Source organism: Garra rufa, chromosome 15, assembly GCF_049309525.1.
Source record: "Garra rufa chromosome 15, GarRuf1.0, whole genome shotgun sequence".
Taxonomy (NCBI): Eukaryota; Metazoa; Chordata; class Actinopteri; order Cypriniformes; family Cyprinidae; genus Garra; species Garra rufa.
In genome coordinates this window covers 1,812,804-1,835,284 of record NC_133375.1, presented here as the reverse complement: position 1 = coordinate 1,835,284, position 22,481 = coordinate 1,812,804, and the positions used below count along the sequence as shown (strand labels likewise).

General features: G+C 38.1%; 1 protein-coding gene across 1 annotated transcript; it reads right to left on the bottom strand.

Annotated features, from left to right (window-relative positions):
- Positions 1-758: 758 nt before the first annotated feature.
- On the bottom strand, positions 759-22,281 carry plppr3a (phospholipid phosphatase related 3a). Its single transcript, XM_073819043.1, has 8 exons — positions 21,949-22,281; positions 14,720-14,823; positions 10,426-10,611; positions 10,047-10,176; positions 7,666-7,861; positions 7,109-7,166; positions 5,138-5,311; positions 759-4,307 (listed from the first exon to the last, which is right to left on the bottom strand). Exons 1-8 carry the CDS (start codon positions 21,974-21,976, stop codon positions 2,991-2,993), a joined length of 2,193 nt encoding a protein of 730 aa, XP_073675144.1. The 5' UTR covers positions 21,977-22,281; the 3' UTR covers positions 759-2,990.
- Between the last annotated feature and the right edge of the window lie 200 nt (positions 22,282-22,481).

Below are 22,481 nucleotides of genomic sequence, written 5' to 3'. Positions count from 1 at the left end.
AAGGAGGTCAAGTCTGTGCTGTTAAAGCGCCACATACGAGTCATAGTCACTCCACAGAAGCCTAGGCTGCAGATCTTTTTATGACCCACTAAGGGAACATTCACTCTTCTTGTAGAGCTGCAATATTGAGTCACAGTCTGACTTGGCCCAGGGCACTGAATGTTTAATGCACTATTCTGAAATGAGTATATGATTTGATCACTTTACAACAGGCATGTCACGCCATATTCTCTCCAATCGCTTTAATAAACACGGTGCTTTCCTTAAATAGCCACATGATAGGCCTCTCTTAGGGTACTTGTTTCTTCAACAGCTCTAAATTATTAATTTTTAAAGATTAAAATCACATGAATTTTGCTGGGTGTCTTTTTGATGGATTCATTAAAGATAGTCAATACTGAAAAATCTCTGATAAGGGTTTTTGTTTTAAACTCAATGTTGAAAAGCTCACATACATTAATTACTGTAAGTTTTTTCCCAAAAAATAAATGACTAAACATTGTTTAATATAAATTTCTATATTAATGCATGCCCTGTTATATGTGGAAGGCCTAAATCCATGGTTGTTTTTGTTGTTGATATTCTGGAAAAAATAATATTTAATACTCCCTATGATAGTCTTTTATCACAACTGCCTGAATATAAATTTACGAAAATCTAGAAGAAAAGCAGCAAACACAACTGCTTGTTTTTCAAAATGTCTGAGAAAATCAAAGATTTTGACACAGAATTCACTAGATTAAATGACTAAAAGCAGATAGTATTATTACAATTTTATTTTTCAAAGTTTGTTACAAAAACCTTAACATTGGGCAGTGAAATGAAATAGATCATCCCTGCTGATATATAACAGTCCATCCAAAGTCAAGAAGACATAAATAAACACACATGCAACACGTACAAACAAGCAAGAGTACTTCATATTTTAGTATAAAAAGGAGAAAGTGACTAGGCCTACTTAAAACTGATTCCATACACAGCAAAGTCATGAGACTGCTTACCTGTTCATATTCCCAGGATAAAACTGTCCCCAAATGAATCTGAATCATTAAATAACTAAAACATGACTTTTTCTTGTACAATACAATGCAAGTATGGCTGGCTGTTGTGTCTTGGTTAATGAGAACTTACAATTGAAGCAAAAGGTTTACATACACCTTGCAGGATCTACAAACAAATTTTGTTTATGTTGTTCATGAGTCTCTTTTTGTCCTGACCAGTTAAACTCCCAGCTGTTCTTCAGCAAAATCCTTCAGGTCCCACAAATTCTTTGGGTTTTCAACATTTTTGTGTATTTAAACCCTTTCCAACCATGACTGTATGATTGTGATATCCATCTTTTCACACTGAGGACAACTGAGAAACTCATATGCAACTATTACAGAAGGTTGAAAGCCCCCCTGTAGTGAAAATCAAGTTTTTATGTTGTTTATTTGTCTATATGGTGTTTTTAATATACTTTTAGACAAACCATGTGCCAATCCATTAATCAACACCATTGCTTATTATTTTCTCCTTAAAACTGTGGTTTCTCAAAGGCTGTCCTAGAAATGTGGTTTGAAACAGCCCTTTTTTTTGGCTACGAAAATTCAATAACCAATCACAGTCAGTGTATAGATGCATATTATTAGCATGCTAAATAAACCAATAGGATTACCAGCACAAAACCAAGAATTTAATAGAGCAAAACCATTAAACGCTAGCCGCTAACCATAACTTGAATAATGACCCGCGGCAATAGTGTAAAAGTTGCCCGGAGTCAAAAGCACCTCTCCCGCATTGGCGTCTGCACTTCAGACGCGTATGCTCGCGGGCGCGAACTGGAATCACTATCTAGGCTGCATTTGAGCCTTCGAGTCACTTTGAGGACACAACATTATCAAGTAAGTAATTTTAATGAATTTACAGTATCCACTGTAGTTGTCCGCTGGTAAAAACATAGTTTTATCCAGTCATTATCAGTGGACTACAGTTAAGTTTAGTTAGTGGATGGATCAGGAGGCTCTGGCTGGTGTAAGTGAGTGAAAGCGGGCTAATTTGCATATTCATAGATGCGTGTATAGTAAATGAGAAGAAAAACACAAGAAAAACATTTAAATATGTAATTTTGATAAATAAAGATTAGTTTTAGGGGATAACATTTTTGACTTTAAACGCTCACTGACACTTAGGAAGGAAACACGATGTGTTAACTTTTGAACAGAATGTGTACAAGATGTGTACATTTTTCTTATTTTGCATAAATAACTTTTTTTTTTAATTTAGTACTGCCGTTCAGAAGCTACAGAGGATACTACAAAAGACAATTTAAGTTCAATTTACCCTAATCTTCAAATTCAATATGTTTTCACCCCCCAGCACTTCTGTAATAGTTGCATATGAGTCCCTCAGTTGTCCTTAGTGTGAAAATGTTTTATCTCAAAATCATACACTCATTGTTGGAAATAGTTCAAATACACAAAAATGCTGATAAAACAAAGAATTTGTGGGACCTGAAGGATTTATAAACGTCTTTTATACAAAATATCTTATTTAGGTCAGTACTAAATTAAAAAATAACATGCATTTGCTAAAAAAACATCTTATTTTTCTTAAATATTTAACATTTTGCAGATTCTGCAAGGTGTGTGTAAACTTTTGACTTCAACTATAGTTTCTTAAAAGGGTCAACATTTTCTGCACTTCAAATTCATGAAGATGGAAAAGAACAGAAACCCTTAATGTATTAACAACAACTTGATGTAGTATGTTTCATTTTTTTGAGGTTTGTGGGTCATCTTTCCTCACAGACTGTGCATGTACACTCAACAGCTTCCTCAAGTCCGTGTGATCCATCTGGTGCTCCACGGCACTAATCCACCCCAGATGCTCGATGTGAGATAACCGAAAAGGCTGTCTTCCCTCGCCATCCACTGGAAATACAATTATTCACATTGGGTTCCTCCCAAAATAAGTCTGTAGTGTCCCTGCTTTGGCCTACAGTAACATCTTCAGTCTTTAAAAGGTCTGTTTGGTTGCAAGTTCTTAAAGAAGTGGTCTGGCTCTGGGTGAGGCTGCCCAGGCTCCCAGTCTTTAGCTGAGATTGAGGAATTACGGTGAAGCGAGGAATCTCGACTGAGACTGCTGTCGAGGAGCAGGTCAGGATGAGGTGGCGGAGGCAGGATCCCTGGATCAGGATCACCGGTTGAGGAGCAGAGGGAGTCCGTTTTCATGGGACGATAATCACGGATGCATTCCTGCCTTGGGAGTGTCCGGCTGGTCTCGTGGACCTCGGTGCTGCCATTGGAGGTGCTCCTCCAATCCCAGGTGTTTCCATTGCCTGAAGAAAGACGGACCACTGGGTGATGTGGAGCGTGAGCGTCTACCGTGACAATGCTGCTTCTGTCTTGCTCCGATGGGATGTGGTAGTACGGAGACTCTGAGCCAGTGCTGGAGGTGGCACAAGATGAAGCGGTTTCAGAGGACTTTGGTGTGGTGATGCTACCCGGACCGTGTTGCTTAGACATGGCAATGACCTGCATAACCCGTGGCTGGTTAGGTAATCGTGGGGGTTCTGGTGTGGCAGCAGGTACCGGACCTCCTTTCTCTGTCATGGACAGCCATTTAGCTCGTGTGGTAGCGCTTTTAGGTGACACTGGTGGTGGTCTGGTGGCTTCCTCTGGGATATGAACCAATTGCGGAGCACCAGGCCTCTGTGGCATCATCACCCTGGAACCTCCTGCAGTTGCCGTTGCTCCTCGGTTAGCTTGCACAGTAGGATACAGAGAGGATGGCATGCCCAGATCCTCTGAAGCTTCTTCCTCGGCTCCGTCAACTCCTTCTGCAATTGCTAATTCTTCCTCTTCCTCATCCCTCAAGCTGAGACTTCGCATCTCCATTGATTTCTGCTTCCATTCGGACACCAGTTGTTTAGACCGCTGAGAGTCCATTGGTACGTGGAAGGTCATGTGACGCTGAGCAGGCTCCTCCATAGCATTGGTGTTAGCACGGGGCAATGTGTTACTGAAGGTCACCATGGTCTCCTTCCCCATCGGGCTGCGAGGAGCCAGGAGTTCGACATCTGCACTAGCTCTTTTCAGGCTGCCCATTGAAGCCTTCTCTCGACGCACCTTGCGGTTGAGGCCAGCAACATGTGGTGGTGCCGATAGCTCATCGTTGCTTTCAGAAGCATGGGCCTTTTGGTACACAGAGTCATGCCCACGTTGTGTCAGCTCTCTTAGAGGATCTTTCTGTGGAGGAGGAGGCTGCTTCAGTGGCTTGGGGGAGAACTCTTCATTGGACCTGAAGTTCCCCACTGCATATAGTGCCTGGAGTGTGAGAAACAGCTGTTATTGAAAGGTTAATGAGATTACACTAATTAATCTGAGATTTTTACCTCATGGAGACAAATTAATTAGATTGCACATACACTCAAATGTGCTTATTGAACAGTTTTAGAACACTGGCCATTAATAATAGAGTTGGTTCTCTCTTTGCTGTTTTAACAGCTTCTACAAGTCATAAAAAATATATTTGCAGAACCATGACACATGCGTGTGGTACTGCTGTAACAATGCGTTGAAGAATGAGTATTGAAAATTGTTGAATAAAGTCGTTATTTTTGTATTCTTTGCACACAAAAAGTATTCTCGTTGCTTTGTAAATTACGGTTGAACCACTGATGTCACATGGACGTGTCAGTTGCATTGCTGTCTATGCAGGGTCAGAAAGCTCTCAGATTTCATCAAAAATATCTTAATTTGTGTTTCGAAAATGAATGAAGATCTTACGTGCTTGGAACGACATGAAGGTGAGTCACCTATTTACTATTGTAATGTAGATGACATTTTCATAAATTGTTTTAACCCACTTGGCTGGTTAGAGAGATTATAACACAACAGCATATCAGAGGAAAGAGACGAAGCAAAGAGATGACATGAAGAGAGTGAAAAGGAGCTGTGAAATTGTTCCTGATGAATCCTGGAGGATTTCTCTTCCTCTAATAGAAAAGAAATCCTAAATATAGAGCTTGTAGTCGGCAGATTATAAAACATGGAAAAGAAGGAGATAAATAAGTCTTGATATCCTCCTCTAATCCAAAATTCTAGCCGTCAAAGCAAAATTTGTTCTGAAAGGCAAACTCAAAACAAAGACTCACTAGATAAACAGCGATGCCAGCTCCAATCACAAAGCCCACGTAGACGTCAATCGGGTGGCTCCGATACTGGGTGATTTGGGTCAAGCTTGCCAGGGCTGCTGCTATGGCGAACGCAAACACCAACACAGGCTTCAGCAGCTTGGTGCTGTCCGATATGGTGGCATTGAAATACATCTGAGTGGAGAAACATAAGTTTCACAACAAGATGACACAACTGCTTTGGTAAAAACATCATAAATATGAAATGACCTCTAATAGATGTCTCAAATGAAAGATCGTTTTTCCCAATGTATTTGTTTGTTTTAATCAAGTTGTTGTTTCACTAAACCCATTAAGTTTTCCTCTAAACTTCTCTGGCTTTAAACTCCATCAAATTAAAGGGATAGTTCACCCATAATTCTGTCATTAATTACTCACCCTCATGTAATTTCAAACACATAAGACCTGCTGAAAATGATGCATTATTGTCATGTTTTGGGCTGTACTAATCGGTCGGGAAAACATTTGGAGTACTATAGTTTTAACAAATCAAGGAGAAGAGTGCAAAAAACTGAGGAACAAAAGATGTTTGTGGTTGGCCAAACTGAACCAGGATTTCCAGGGAAAGAATCTTAACAACATTTGTGTTTGTTCTTATTATTTCTGATCAGGTGGGTGAAATATTAGGCTAATATCTTAATTAATACTGCTAGTATGTATCTTTACCACCAAATAACTTTAGTTTGTCAAAATATTGCGCTATTTCCTGCTTATTAAGTCCTTCTCTATATGATTTAGCAGCTTCCACATGTTTTTTTCTGTGGTTTAGACAACATAAATTAGCAGAACAGCATATTCAGTAGTACATTAACTGTACAATCCATTTTGCTGTTTATATCCGAGTATCACCAATATGGCTGTGTATCCCGGTAACTGACCAAACCGTGACGTAAATTCAAACCCTCTATTCTTCTCTTCCGTGTCAGGCTCCGCCGCCATTCAAGACAGTCCCACGACGCATGCATAGCTTCATTACATTACGGTTAACCAAAGATATCACATGGACTATTTTAACAACGTCTTTACTACCTTTCTGGGCCTTGAATGTGTCAGTTGGGAAAAGAAAGCTCAGAAAGAATCAGAAAGCTCTCGGATTTCATCAAAAAAATCTTAATTTGTGTTCCGAAGATGAACATGAGGTTGAGTAATTAATGACAGAATTTTCATTTTTGGATGAACTATCCCTTTAATATGGGTTTTTGCTTTTTGTTGTTTTTTATTCTATCAGGCTTGTTCAATGACGTCCAGGCATAATTTCTCTTCTATTCCATATGCTATAAATATGACTGAAATTTAGAGCTAATTCAATTATTAATTACGTAAAAATAGTAATACTTTAATCACAGAAGCGTTAAATCAAAAAATGTAGTCCAGCTTCTTAATTTACTTAAATGGTTAAGTTTGATATTTGAGACACACACACTTCCATGGGGAAAGACATGCAATTCCTTGAGTCAATTACCTGTTTCATATTTTACAATAACTAGACGTCATGCTTTTTTTTAAGGCCAGCCAATTAGATTCTACAGGATAACACTAATCCTAATAAGGATTACCTAAAATACTCCAAATGTAGTTACAGCACTTGACTGTCTCTTTTAACTGTCCAGAGAGAATGACTTCATTAACAGTTTAAATCCCACATTGAGTTCAACGAGGCATAGCTAACAAAAAAAGACTAATGAGCATCTCAGGCTTTACGGCTGGGAGACACCAAGCTGGCTGTGGCCTATATATTCTGCACTTAATAGGAAATCAGCAGAGGTCAATCAGCAGTTGACAAGGTTCTGCGCTACTTAATGCTGATGCTGGATCCTTCTAATAACAGTCCTAGCTCACTGCTCAGTTGTAGGGCTTTTCAAATTACAAGCATTTTGTGTCAGATTATTTTTAAATCAAAGTACCCTAAGAAAAGTAAAGAGAAATGCTTACCGAGATATAGACGGCGGCAAAGCCAGACAGAGTGGCATGCTGGGAGGGGAAAGTTTTCCTGATAGCACAGAGACAGACAAAAAAAGAGGAAAAAGTGACAGCGACTTCAGTAACACATCACATGAATTATCTCCGAGCGCAGCCAAGAGTTTTAGCATGTGAGGAAGAAATGTAAATGAGCCAAGGAAGAGCAAACGCTTCAGTGCGCAAAACAAAATTTCATATCTGTTCCATAGCTTCCTTGTTCTATGTGCCACCTGACAAAGATTTGGGGGTAAAAGAGGATGAAATCCATTTGTAATCCTTGTATGGATACACTGCAATATGATAGGAACTAAAAACGTTAAATAAACATAGAGAATATCTACTTTTTATCCTGTTTAGTCCACACATTGGATATGCAACATTACAGGGACAAATTGTGCATGTGGATTGTATGTGAATAAACAATACTAGCACGTATATATGCAAATATAATATGCAAATCAGGTATCAGTCATAACACGACAACAAAATGGCATATGTGAGAAAGCATGGTGTTGTTTGTGTGTATTCACCTTGCTGACAGGATGGCATACTGGTCCCGGCCTGAGCAGATGTCCTGGGTTATGTAGGGGTTTTTATCGCAGGCCACACCCGGCAGTGTGTAGTTGGGTTTGCAAACGGTTAGAAAGAAGGGAGCATGATAGCCAGTGGCCAGCTGGATAACGTCAGTCACCAAAGCAGTGGCGCACAGCCCGAACACATGAACACCTGCAAGGGGATGAGAAACTGTCAGTGTGGAACCGTGTGAACAGAGCCAGACTTGTTTTTGTTTGTCTGTGTGAGTCTTACGTAGCCAATGCTCGACCATGTGCTTCTACCAAAATAGAAAAACCTGTAAAAATGTCTAAATGCTGTTAGAGTATGAATAATGAATGTCAGTAGTCAGAAGAGGACCCAACTCCTGAGTATTCAAACTAAGAATAAGAGATCTAGTGGACCATCAAATTATTCTCCTCAAGTACCATGTAAAGCTTTTTTGCGTGTATCATACAAGTACCAAACAAATTTGTATTTGTATTTGTATTATTTGCATTTATATATTTTAATTATGTGTATATACTGTTTATTTTAACTTCACCCTTAATCTCCTTATTTCAAATATTAGGTATACTCAACAAATTTGTTTTAGATATTTGTGTGTGTGTATAGCAGTAGTTGTCAGGTGAACTTTATCTTTGTAGACTTCACTATCCCGCAATTTCTTGCAATTATGAGTTTACATCTCGCAATTCTGAGTTAAACTGGCAATTGCAATACGGTCAGAATTGCTAGATATAAACTAGCAATTCTGAAAAAATGAAGTCAGAACTGCGAGACAGAAACATGCAATTCTGACTTTTTTCTCAGAATTGCGAGTTTATGTCTCGCAATTCTGACTTTTCCCTGCAGAATTATGATATAAACTCACAACTTTGAGTTATAAAGTTATGTTCTAAGGGGAAAAAGTGATATTTTCTCAGAATTGATAGTTTATATCTCACAATTGTGATTTAATAACTCGCAATTCTGATCTGCTTCTCAGAATTGTGTGACATAAACTCACAATTTCAGTTTACAAAGTCAGAATTGTAACATATAAACTCGAAATTGTGAGTAATAAAGTCAGAATTGCAAGATATAAACTGCCAATTCTGAGAAATGAAATCAAATGTGCGAGATACTGGCAATTCTTTTTCTCAAAATTGCGTGATATAAACTCAATAAAGTTCAGTTCTGAAAGAAATTTTTTTTTCTCAGAATTCAGAATTTATCTCACAATTGTGACTTAATAACCCGCAATTATGATTTTCTTCTCAGAATTGTGTGATATAAACTCTCAATTGGGAGTTCCAAAGTTCAAATTTCGAGAAATATTTTTTTTACTTTATATATATATATATATATATATATATATATATATATATATATATATATATATAAACTCGCAATTCTGACTTTAGGACTTACAACTGTAAGTTTATATCATGTTATATCATTCGGAAATACATTCAGTAGCGGAAATGGGCTTCCATACAAAATATTACTCTTAAATGTGTTGCAAATAGAAATGGAAGATTTGTTTCATGCAAGAATCAAAGTTTAACTTATATAATTATTACATTTTTACACTACCATTCAAAAGTTTGGGGTATGTAAGATTTTTTTTTTTATTAAAGAAATGGACAAATTAAACTGACAAAAAGGACATTTATAATGTTACAAATTATGTCTATTTTAAATAAACACTGTTCTTTTGAACTTTCTACTGAAAAAGTATGTCTCAAGATTTCCACAAAAAATATTACGCAGCACAACATTGAGAATAATTTAAAATATTTCTTAAACCCAAATCAGCATATGTAACCCTGGACCACAAAACCAGCCATAAGGGTCAATTTTTTAAAATTGAGATTTATACATCATCTGAGAGCTGAATAAATAAGCTTTCCATTGACGTATGGTTTGTTAGGATAGGACAATATTTGGAGATACAACTATTTGAAAAGCTGGAAATTGAGAAAATCACCTTTAAAGTTGAAGTCATTAGCAATGCATATTACTAATCAAAAATTAATTTTTGAAATATTTACCTTAGGAAATGTACAAAATATCTTCATGGAACATGATCTTTACTTAATATCCTAATGATTTGTGGCATGAAAGAAAAAACAATAATTTTGACCCATACAATGTATAATTGGCTATTGCTACAAGTATACCCATGCTTCTTATGACTGGTTTTGTGTATTGAGCATTGACTGCTGAAAATAAAATAAAATACATACTATGTGTTTTTACTACTATGAATCAAATAAATACAGCATTGGTGAGCATAAGAGACTTCTTAAAAACATTAACACCTCTGAACCCAAACTAAATATGGTTAATTGTAAAGTTTCCTATTTTAACATACCCACAAAGCGCACTGTTCTGCGTAAGAAGGAGTTGAAGTTGCAGCCTCCTGCATTTATACTCCCCTCTGAACCAGAGCGAATCTTCAGTCTGGACTGCATACAGTACATCAAGGCTTCACCCAGCATGATCTAAGCCAAAAAAGCACAGAAGAATGAGAGCTGCCTGAAGCAACATTACAGAAATCCAATCTGTCAGGTGTTTAATTATGCTTTATAAAAGATGTTAAAACTCAATCCTTGACCATGCAATTCACTGGCCATGCTGTTACTTTCCACATTGCATCAATGAAAAGAGTAACAGGATTTTGTGTAATATTCACAGTAGCAACAGTGGGATAAATAGGTTAGGCCGTTTATGAATAGAGTATGAACACTCACAGACGCTGCAGGGCCAGCAAAGGCCAGGCTGAGCAGCATGAGCAGAGGGATGAGCTCGTCTCCCGTTTCCACATAGGGCATGCTCAGTGTGCGGTCATGGCAACGGAACCCAACTTTGGCTGGCTGTAATATGTCTGTCAGCTCCAAGAAGTAAAGAGAGATCATGGAGGATGCCACTATTGGCAGCTAAAAGGGAAGAGAAAGAAGAATAGTTGGGTTATGGGAAAGGTGGCACCGGAGAGGATTACAGAGAGAGGAATCAGTCATCGTTTACTGCATGGATACATTCATGAATTATTCATGCCAGCAGTATTAGGCATACAGTGGTCCCAAAAATATTTGAACACTTAAGCCAAACCTAAAAATTCATGAATTCCTTGGCTTGAAATAACAAAAAAAATGCATTTGTTTGAAAAAGTATAAACATCTTTTACATACTGAAAACACACACACACACACACACACACACACACACACACACACACACACACACACACACACATGTTGGGTTTACATGTTTTATGGGGACATTCCATAGGCGTAATGGTTTTTATACTGTACAAACCGTACTTTTTATCACCCTACACCTACCCTACACCTAAACCTAGCCCTCACAGGAGATTGTGCACACTTTTACTTCATCAAAAAAACTCATTGTGCATGATTTATAAGCCTGTTTCCTCATGGGGACCTAAGAAATGTCCCCACAAGGTCAAAATCTACTGGTATTCCTATCCTTGTGGGGACATTTGGTCCCCACAACGTGATGAATACCAGGTACACACACACACACACACACACACACACACATTCTTCAAACTTAAAAAAGAATAGACTATGAAACATTAAAGGGATAGTTCACCCAAAAATGAAAATTACCCCATGATTTACTCAACCTCAAGCCATCCTAGCTCTATATGATTATTTAGATGAATACAATCTGAATTTTATTTAAAATGTCCTGTCTCTTCCAAGCTTTATAATGGCGGTGAATTGCTGTTGAGATTCAATCATAAAAAGTGCTCCACATGGCTTTTATGGATGTTTTCCACAATATGGATGTTTTCCTTATAATTTATTGGACTATTAAATATCAACAACTATTCACTGCCATTTTAAAGCTGGACATTTTTAATATAACTCTGATTGTATTTGCCTGAAAGAAGAAAGTCATATACAATAAGAATGGCTTGAGGGTAAGTAAATCATGGGGTTATTTTCATTATTGGGCGATAATTTAATTTTCATAGAAATTAGTTTAACTACAGTGCATTCCCGAAAGTATTCATACCCTTTGATTTTTTTTCAAATGTTATGTTGCTGCCTTAGGTTAAACTGCTTTAAATGACTTTTTTCCCCCACATCAATCTACACTTCATACACTTCATAATGGCAAAGCAAAAATCAGGTTTTAACATCTTTGCAAATTTATTCAAAATAAAAAACTTAAATGATTCCATTGCATAAGTATTCATACCCTTTCCTGGGACACTTGAAATTTAGCTCAGGATCATTCATATGCTCTTGAGGTCAAGGTCTAACAGCTGGAATTACATATCAGAGCAAAAACCAATCCCTGAAGTAAAAAAAAAAAACCGACATGTAGAGCTCAGAAAAAGGATTGGATCAAGCCACACATCTGGGAAAGAGTTTAGAAAAATTCTGCTGCATTGAAGGTTCACAGAAGCATGTAGTCTCCATTACCCTTAAAGTGCCCCTATTATGCCTTTTCAAATATGATATTTCATGTAGTGTGTCATGTAGCTGTATGTGAACATAAACTATCTGCAAAGTTGTGACGCCGACAGTGCACGATAAATGAAGTTTTTGTCTATCAAAAAAAAAGAGTCGGCTCACATTCGCCTAAACGAGTTGTCAGCAATTTGAATCTTTTTCTGTTACGGCCACACGTCACAAACTACACATTTGCATAATGTCCGCCCACATTCTATGTCGCGAACAACTTGCCCGCCCACAAACAGTACAATTTTCACGTGGATTACATCATGTCAAGAAGACACTGTATCCTGCGCTGTGAGAGTAAATTTGTTTTATATGCCCTTCCGAAAGAGTAATCTACAAAGAATGAGTGGTTAACATTCATTTTTTCAACAACACCACCTCAGCAGTACAATTCCAATCTTGTGTTGTGTTCGCGTCATTTTACTGATGACTGCTTTTCTAATCTTGGGGAGTAACGTTACAACGCGGGATTCACCAAACGCTTGGTTTTGGTTTTGTTATGCATTATACAATGTTGAAGTTCACAACGTAGAGGTGTGCCCGGTTCGCTTACAAAACCAAATTGCAAGCACTTTTAACAGGTAACATATGACACCCACTGAGAAACGTCCTGCTCCAGTTGTGCTTGCAAAACAGTTTCTTGTCGATGTGCCACTTCAACCATTTCATCGTCAGACTCCGGCTCGAATTGATAGGGTAAAATCAAGGCCATCTTTTCTATGTATTGACAGGTCTCCACAGCTGTCATTCAGTTATGGCAATGGGCGTTTCGTTTTTGCGCTGTAGCGGTAGACCAATCACGAAGGACTGCACCATCTGACCAATCACAGCAGTGAGGGCTCACGGAAAGGAGGGGTTTAGAGAGACTGATTCTTCGAACTGCTTCACACGAGTCGTTTACGAATCATTTAGAAACGGGGTAAAATTAAATCCATTTTTGGAGAAAACTAAAGTGTTTTCTGAACTTGCATACATGTAAACCTGTTTTAAGAGACTCATAAAACAATATTAGCTATCTTTAAAATGGCATAATAGGGGCACTTTAATGGAAGAAGTTTGAAACAATCAGGACTCTTCCTAGAGCTGGCTTCCTAGCCAAACTGAACAATTTATGGAGAAGGCTCTTGGTTAGAGTGGTTGCCAAGAACCTGATAATCACTCCAGTTGAGCTCCATGGCCATATGCGAAGATAGAACAGACTACAGAAGAACAAACATCATTGCAACACTCCACCGATCTGAGCTTTATGGTGGTGTGGCAGGACTCAATCCTCTCTTCAGTGAACACACATGAAAACACAAACAGAATTTGCAAAACAGCACCTAAAGGGCCCTCAGACTGTGAGAAATGAGATTCTTTGATATGATGAACCTCAATGCCAAGCATCATGTTTGAAGGAAACAAGACACTGCTCATCACCTTAAGATTACCATCTCAGCAGTAAAGTGTGATGGTAGCAGCCTCATGCTGTGGTAGGTAGGGACTGAGGGACTGGTCAGAGTACAAGAAAAGCTCAATGCGCCAAAATATAGAGATAGCCTTAAAGAAAACCCAGTCCAGAACATTCAGAACCTCAGACTGGGCAGAAGGTTCACCTTCCAACAGGACAATGACCCTAAGCACACAGCAAGAGTGTTTAAAGACAACTGTGAATGTCCTTGAGTGGCCCAGCCAGAGCTTGGGCTTGAACCCAATCAAATATTTCTGGAGAAACTTGAAAATGTGCATCTACCAACTTGATGACTTAAGGCTGTAAAGATGCTTCAGCTAAGTACTGAGTTAAGGGTATGGATACTTATGCAATGTACTTATTTCAGTTTTTTATTTTTATTTTCAATAAATTAATACATTGAAAATGTACATCTGTGCTAACTAGCGAGGATACCTGTGTGAACTTGGGAGAAACTGACTTTAAACAACCAGCTATTTTAATTAATTGCAGAATGGCTAAAGAGTAATGTTAGTTCTGAGGGAAGCTCTGGTAGCATTTGTTTGCAGATGCCACTTGATTTGACTTTAAAAAAAATAACTATGTAAACATAAAAAATAGGTTTAGTTTCATTTTCCATTGACATTTCATGTTTCAACAATTTTCAGATGTTAACATTAATATTATCTCATTGAATAGGAATAAAGCAGTTTAAGCCCTAATAATCCTTTCCTGAAATCCTGGTAAAACCTCTTAACCCTGGTTAAAACATATTCTTCACATCACCTACATAGGATAAGATGTTGAGCTTTCCCATATGCCGCTTATGAGTCACTACATGTCAAATAAATGCCATCTATGGTGTTAAATCATTTTATGTCATTTATTACACAGGTAAGATCCACATTTCATTTTGCAGGCTCATATGTTTCATCACACCATTATACTGTAACTCAAAGTGACATGTAAATGGCATTCTATGCCGATGACTTTTCTCATAAGATAAGCCAGTGGTGCGTAACATGTCAAGCTATTCTTTAGGCAGTTCAACGGCAGGATGAAGAAGCCTTGTAGAGATTGTCAAAGCTTCAGCACGACAACTGAAACACAGTGAGCTCATACCTCCACAAAGTAGAAACATGGCAGCAGTGTCATGCTGTCTTTGGGAGGCTTTTTCTTCGGCTTGTCTTTTGGAGACATCATTTTGGGGTTTGGCCGAGTAAAATCTGAAAGCGAGAACAGAATAAGATCAAACAAGAGATTAAATTTACGAGATACATATTATAGATCTAAATCAGATTAGATGGCAGATTGAATTTAACACAGATGAAAACAGTGTTTTTACAATAGCACACACTGTATAGAGAGTTTTTGTCTACTAAAAGTTTTTTTTTTTTTGGTATGCTGTAATTAAGCAATGCTACCCTGGCTAAGATCTGTTAAAAGATAAATATATCTCTGTGTATGCTTGTGGTATTAAATATCCTGCATCTTTTATTTGGCTCAACCTCAAATGGTCTTGGAAAATCTAAGTAGCCTTGTAAATGGATCACTTGGCATGTTTGTAATTTGTCTTGCTAAGCATGCAAATATTCTGCGCATCTAATGCAGATGGGTGGACACAGGGAGCGTAAAATTAATACACCCATTAAAACACCATTAGGGTTAAAGTTACACGTTTTATATATGTCTTATCACTGTTTACTTTAAATGACAGAGTATAACAAACAAATATAATGTATACATATAGCTATACATATAATAAACGGCGTAAAAGTTAAGCGTGTTTGGCGTGCTGTCCGGGAGAGGGGTCCGAGCTCGGCATTTGGCCCGAACCCAATAGCGCTCCCCCTAGCTGGAGGTGAAGAGAAAAATAAAAAGGGGGGGTGGGAGGGATGCTGAAATCAGAGATAAGTGAAGGTAGGACTGCTTGGTTATTTAAAGGGACAGTAGTGATTGGATAGGGAGAGTGATTGGATAGGGAGTGTGATTGCTGATGGTGAATTGGCCGTGTTAATTATCTGCGCGAGCTCCTCCCGAAATTTGTTAATAAAACATCACTTGTAATACTGTGTTTTACCTGAATTATTCACAACTGTTTTTTTTTTTCTTTTTTTTAGTGATAGTTGTTCATGAGTCTCTTGTTTGTCCGGAACAGTTAAACTGCCCGCTGTTCTTCAGAAAAGTCCTTCAGGTCCCACAAATATGAACTCTTTCCAACAATGACTGTATGATTTTGAGACCCATCTTTTCACACTGAGGACAACTGAGCAACTCATATGCAACTATTACAGAAGGCTCAAACACTCACGCAAGAATCACAATGCATTAAGAACTTGTCTTCTTAGAAACATGTAAGTATCTTCTGTAACTGCTGAAGGGCAGTATTTAATGAAAAAAAAAATGATTTTTAGGCAAAATAAGAAAAATGTACATATCTTCATTCTATTCAAAACTTTTCACCCCCTGATTCTTAATGCATTGTTTTTTCTTCTGGTGCATCAGTGAACATTTGAACCTTCTGTAATAGTTGCACATGAGTCCCTCAGTTGTCCTCAGTGTGAAAAGATTGATCTCAAAGTCATACAATCATTGTTGGGAAGGGTTCAGATACGCAAAAATGCTGAAAAACCAAAGAATTTGTGGGGCCTAAAGGATTTTTCTGAAGAATAGCGGGCAGTTTAACTGTTTAGGGAAAACAAGGGACAGATTCTGCAAGGTGTGTAAACTTTTGACCTCAACAGAAACGATAATAATCAATTGAAAAGCAAGGCATGCCGTGATAAAAAGCTCATCAAGTATCTTCATGCATGTAATAAAATACACTGCTTTTTGGGGCTAAGCTGGCAAGGAGAGTACTTTGTATTCCATAATACCACAAAATATGATCTGTCCAAGATGTTCTGCAATGTCTAATGGTAGTGCTTTCAAGGGGTTCAAAAACAGATCTTAATGACACAGAACTGCAGTCCAACCAGAAATGTTGAGATTAATGGTTTTGGATGATATTACAGCATTGTAGAGGTATTTGTTGAGGAAGACTGCATAGCCAGTCAATATCGGGATTCAATACTGCTGGCCAGTATCAGATTAAAACCAGTGCTGTAAATGTTCAGTTCTGCAAATGCCTACGGAACGGATTAGTGACTAAGTTTCCCTTACTGGAGTTACCTTGTGGAATTCAGTATTGACTTAGCATGCAATAGGCTGAATAGCCTCATCTCTCTCCAGGCGGACAGCTAATGAATGTTGGGTGACACATGGTGGCCGTATCGGCTTCCACGCCTCACACTGCACAAACAAAGAAGTCTCTTTTCAGGGGAGAGGGGACTATTTATCCTGCGCAACTTTGTTTGTCTCTGAAGAGAGAGGGGGATAAGGAGAGGGCCGGGAATGAACAGACTCAAGTCTGTGCTGTCAAGGAGTCTATTGGCTGGCAAATAAAAGGAGCTTCGCAATAAAGCAGCAATCAAGTCGGTCTGTGAGTCTCTTCAGCAATATGTCAGAGCTGGTGGGAAGTTGGTACTAAATAAATACAGACTAAGCGTAGAGAAAGTGAGAGATTTTTCAACTCATTTAAGTGAGGCACCAAATCTTACGTGTTCTTGATTCAACACTGGAAAAGGATGTTTGAAATAAACTTGAAAGAGAGTCTGCAGACGGTAAGATGAAATAAAATGTCAGCAGTGAAGTGACAGAAGTGAATTACATTAGTGGGTTGTCTCATTTAAACAAAATCCAGCTTTGAAAAAACTAATTCTTAAAGTATGAAAGCAATGTAGCTGCTTAACCTTGAGAATCCACTTGTGATCTACTGCAGTCTTTTTATTTATTTTAATTTTTTTGGTCATATGTCAGTAAGGCTCAGGTAGCCAATCCCTTCTTCAACACCAATGGTTTAAAGGTCCACATTGCAGTTTGAATGCAGCTTCAAAAAGCTCTACATTATCCCAAGGAATAAGGGTCTTATCGAGCAAAATGATTGGTCATTTTCTTAAAAAAATAAAAAATTGATATAGTTTTTAACCACAAAATGCTCATGCACTACAAGCATTGCATGATCATGTTGGAAAAGTCATGCATGGTTAGATCTTCTTCTGTGTACTTCGGTTCAAAAAGGTAATTGAAGATGAACATTTGTGGTTAAAAAGGTATATGAATTTGTATTTTTCTTAGAAAATTACCAATTGGTTTGCTCAATAAGACCCTTACTCCTTGGCTGTGTAGAGCAGCATTAAAACTGCTATTTGGACCTTCAACCTCCCCATTGAAGTCCACTATATGGAGACATATGGAGACATACATGAACATCTTGGATGACATGGGGATGAGTAAATTACCAGGAAATTTTCATTCTGGAAGTGAATATGCGGACATTTTTGGAGTGTCTATTTACACTAACTCTAGTCAACATTACAAAAGACGCCTGCTAAGCAATGGCTCTAGTGGTGATAAGTGATAAGGTGCTTAGTGGTGACTTTTTTACGCGATCGACCCAAGTTTGAATCCACTTTTTGCCAAACATGTTCTTCTGCCTTTTCACATGACATCAGGCCCGGTTCCAGAACTTAATCACTGAGGGTGCTTCCTAAATTAATGAGGGTGCTCTAAACTTATACCCATAGGCGACATTAGGGGGTAGGAGGGGGAATGGCGCGATAAATACAAGACTCATTGTGTAGTTTAGAAAGCTTTATTATAATGGAATTTTGTGAGATCTCTATAAATTCAGTGCTTTTAGTGATGATAATAAGCGTATTGTAGGCGTATTGTAGCCTACACTTTCCAGGCTACAGTCCATTCAGAATTTGTATGAAACTGTCTTTTTTCGGACACACGCTGCCATGTTTAGGGAATTACATCTGCATATTTATGCTGGATTCATTCTCGAAATAGCAGTGACTAACACAGTGATATCAAAGTAATGCACGGGGCAAAAATATAAATGTGAAAGCAGCCTCAGGGATTTAATTCTGGAGCCGGTCTACCACTGATGTTGCGAGTCCTGAGCCAGATTTTAATACTTTAGTTTGGTATGTAATGGCAAATTGATTATAATTAGTTTTGTTTTATTTTTAATTAAGTTAATTTAGAAAAAAAGTTTGGAGCATATTTGTTCGTAAATATAAATTTTTTTTTATTGTATTATTTTTTTTAACGAACAGCGCCCAGCGTTAGACTGTCTGTTTGATCAGTTTGCCCACTCAAATCATCATGATTTGCCTAAAATCTATAGATATAAAATAGTTCAAGTATAAAACAATGTTAGTTTAAACGTTAAACCTATATAAATGTGCGGTATATCCAATAGTTTGTGCAGAGAGTGGAAGCTAAAGACGCAGCTAGGACATGGGCGCCAGTGCATTTTTTTCAGTGGAAGCAATTTAAAATGATCTGTAATTTTTGCTCACAAAGGTAAGAGTAATACATCATTCGGTACTGTAAAGGGTGTAGCGTACTTTTATTTGTGTGCACTTAACAAAACGTATAAAATAGTTTTACATTATTACTTAACGAAATAAAACAAATAGAAAACAAAAACTCTCTCATTATGTAATCCGTAAAGATAAATTTCTCTCTAAAGGCGCGTCCAAAAAGGATTTTTGTTACACTGACTCAGAATACACTAGTTTATTAATATATAATTTAAATAAGCTTTACTCTTTCCGGCTCGACACATTCAGTGTTATTTATTTATCTTTGTGGCAATTTTCAGCATATTGTGTGCTTGAGCGCGGATCTGTTCCAGCTGCGCTGCCGTCTGTAACGGTCTCGAAAGTGAAAGCAAAAGTGAAGTCTCCTGTTGTTTCCACCAGCGCGGAATTTTTTTCTTCACCATAATTTATGGATGTCTAAAATATTAAAATAAGGAGAAACCAAAAACAGATAAAACAGGTGCCCGCCCGCCTCTGAACTTTGACGTGAAAATTGGCCTAAAGCCCAGAGGTGTAAAAAAGTCGGCCAGTCGGCCGGGGCTGAAATGCAACGCTCTAATTGACTGCTTTGATGCGTTACAATATGGTAGGGCATTGTTAATGCTTACAGCAGAAAAATAAATCGTTTTAACGATTATGCACTGGATTGTTATCTAAATCTGCAATAAAATAACATTATTACAGCTTTAAGTGAGGGTGCTATTGATTTCGTTTGAGGGTGCTTAGCACCGTAGAACCGGGCCTGCATGACATATCTGTTAGGAAAGCATTTATTTTCAATAAAATGAAGGAAATAATTAAAAAGTGTAAAATAAAGTGCCTCACAGGTGTTTATCGGGTAGGGTTAGAGGTAGGTGTATGAAGGGCTTTATGTCCCAAGGCGGCAAAACTTGAAAAATGACAGAAAATGACAGGCCTAATTTACTTAATTGTTATTATTGCATACTGTTTTATAATGTACTACAATAATGGGGTGCAAATACATTGGGTGCCACTTACATTACTTAGTATAAATAGCAACTAAATATAATAATGCTATTTTGAATATGAACAAAGGTTTTTCAGGTTTGGAACAACATGAGGGTGAGTAATTAATGACAGAACTTTCATTTTTAAGTGAACTATTCATTTAAGTCCCTAAGATTTTACCAAAGAAATGATCAGTCTATAATTTTAATGGTAGGTAACAACAAAAAGTCCAAAAAAACGCATTTCAAAAATGTTATAAATTGATTTGCATTTTATTGAGTGAAATAAGTATTTCTCTTAAAGGGAGTGCTCCTAATCGCAGCTTGTTACCTGTATAAAAGACACCTGTCCACAGAAGCAATCAATCAGATTCCAAACTCTCCACCATGGCCAAGAATGGAATAACTGTCAATCTCCCTCGGTCTGGGGCTCCATGCAAGATCATGAGAACGGTGAGGAATCAGCCCAGAACTACACGGGAGGATCTTGTCAATGATCTCAAGGCAGCTGGGACCGTAGTCACCAAGAAAACAATTGATTACACACTACGCTGCGAAGGACTGAAATCCTGCAGCACCCGAAAGGTCCCCCTGCTCAAGAAAGCACATGTACAGGCCAGTCTGAAGTTTGCCAGCGAACATCTGAATGATTCAGAGGAGAACTGGGTGAAAGTGTTGTGGTCAGATGAGACCAAAATCAAGCTCTTTGGCATCAACTCAACTTGCCATGTTTGGAGGAAGAAGAATGCTGCCTATGACCCCAAGAACACCATCCCCACGTCAAACATGGAGGTGGAAACATTATGCTTTGGAGTTGTTTTTCTACTAAGGGGAAATTATAGACTGAACATTTCTTTGTCAGTGGGCAAACGTACAAAATCAGCAGGGGATCCAAAAAAATTTTCCTTCTAAATTTTTTTTTAAACAAAACACATTTTCCATTATGTTTTCTTGTTAACCTGCTAAAAAAATTGCTCTCGATATTGTTCCTCCGTGTTCCATTTTCGTTATGGACTCCACTATTCTCATAGAACTATAGATTATTAAACAACTATTACAACTTTATAGTTATCGTATTGCCTTTATATTGGACCTTTATGCTTCTTACATATCTAACTTGAGCTACATACTGTTGCTATGGTTACTTGCTGGGTGAATGCAACTTCTGTTCCTGGGCTTCTTTTATGTTTTTAGCTTTTTGTTTACTTTTATCTGACTTTCTGGTGACTAAAACGTTTACAAATTCTTATGAAATGTGTATTAATGCATTTTTATATAAATGAAAAATAATAGATAGTTTTTTAGGACCCCCACTTCTCATCTGTTTTTGTTTTGAGTCTCTGTGTGGGAGGGGGGAGGGTCAAGATTCTGACCGTCCGAACGCCCCCGCCCCCCTGCAATTCCCATCCTTGAATCTACTGTACCAGCTGCGCCGCTGTCCACTACATGGTACTGAAACTGCTGTGACTGAGCAGTGCTCTGACACATGGCTACAACCGAGATTTTACATTACTGAAGGATAAAAGCGGTCATCTGTGCAGAATAGAGCACACCCGATTTCACGGGACGATTTTAAGCTTTGTTTTTTAGTGCATAGCATATTATATTAAAACCTTTGCTTACAGTAAAATATTATTTTAATTTATTTTTTTTTCTCTCTCTCGCAGGTTTGGCATTTCAAAATGTCCTCGTGGTCAGTTACCATCTCACACACACCTCTCTCCTCTCCTGAAATGGTGTCATGAATTATTCTGGGATATCGTACAGAAATAGCCAGCGTAATGCTAAAAAATAACTTTTTTATATTTAATGTGCATTTCAGAGAATAGACAGTCTATACACACCCACCACGAAATCTTGATTCTACATGTCAGGTTTCAGCATGTCTGCTTTTTAAGGGCTCCCAGGAACAGGCTCGGTCACCATCAGACAGACACTGACATCTCACCTCTTTCTCGTTGATGTTGGAAATTCATCGACTCCCTCCGACCCCTTCGCCGTCGCTTGGTTCGTCTGTGGTGCTCCAGCTTTCCTCAATGCGACTTAATCCATTTCACGCTTGAACAAAATATCTTTGTGCTCACTTCCCCCTGTCCGCAGAAGGTAAGTGAACGGATAAAAAAAAGTATGAATGGAGCTGGACACTCCACTTCTATTTCCTCAACGTAGAAAAGTCCCAGAAGTAGATGTGAGTAATTTCCTCGCAATCGGGCCACTTTCTCATGGAGATCTCAAATACAGACCTCTAGGATGAGCGGGTAGTAAACGAAACAGGAATGCGGTGACTGTGTAGGGCACCGTGAACACAAAAGGCTACTGGGAAGGGGGTTTCTTGAGGGAGGGGACAGAAATGAGGGAGGAGGCGGTCCACTTTTTAACACAAACACGCGGAGAGCATCTTAACCCCCGCTTATTTCCAGTCATCAACCCGTAATGTGTAACAAAAGAGATGTTGAGACGCGACAGATTGTACGGGAGTTC

Excerpts from the sequence above, each read along its gene's own strand:
- plppr3a (XM_073819043.1), bottom strand. The coding sequence starts at position 21,976 with ATGAATTTCCAACATCAACGAGAAAGAG. Across the intron at positions 7,862-10,046 it reads CAGAACAGTGCGCTTTGTGG|GTGTTCATGTGTTCGGGCTG; the intron begins GTATGTTAAAAT and ends ATCCCCTTGCAG. Across the intron at positions 7,167-7,665 it reads TATGCCATCCTGTCAGCAAG|GAAAACTTTCCCCTCCCAGC; the intron begins GTGAATACACAC and ends CTGTGCTATCAG.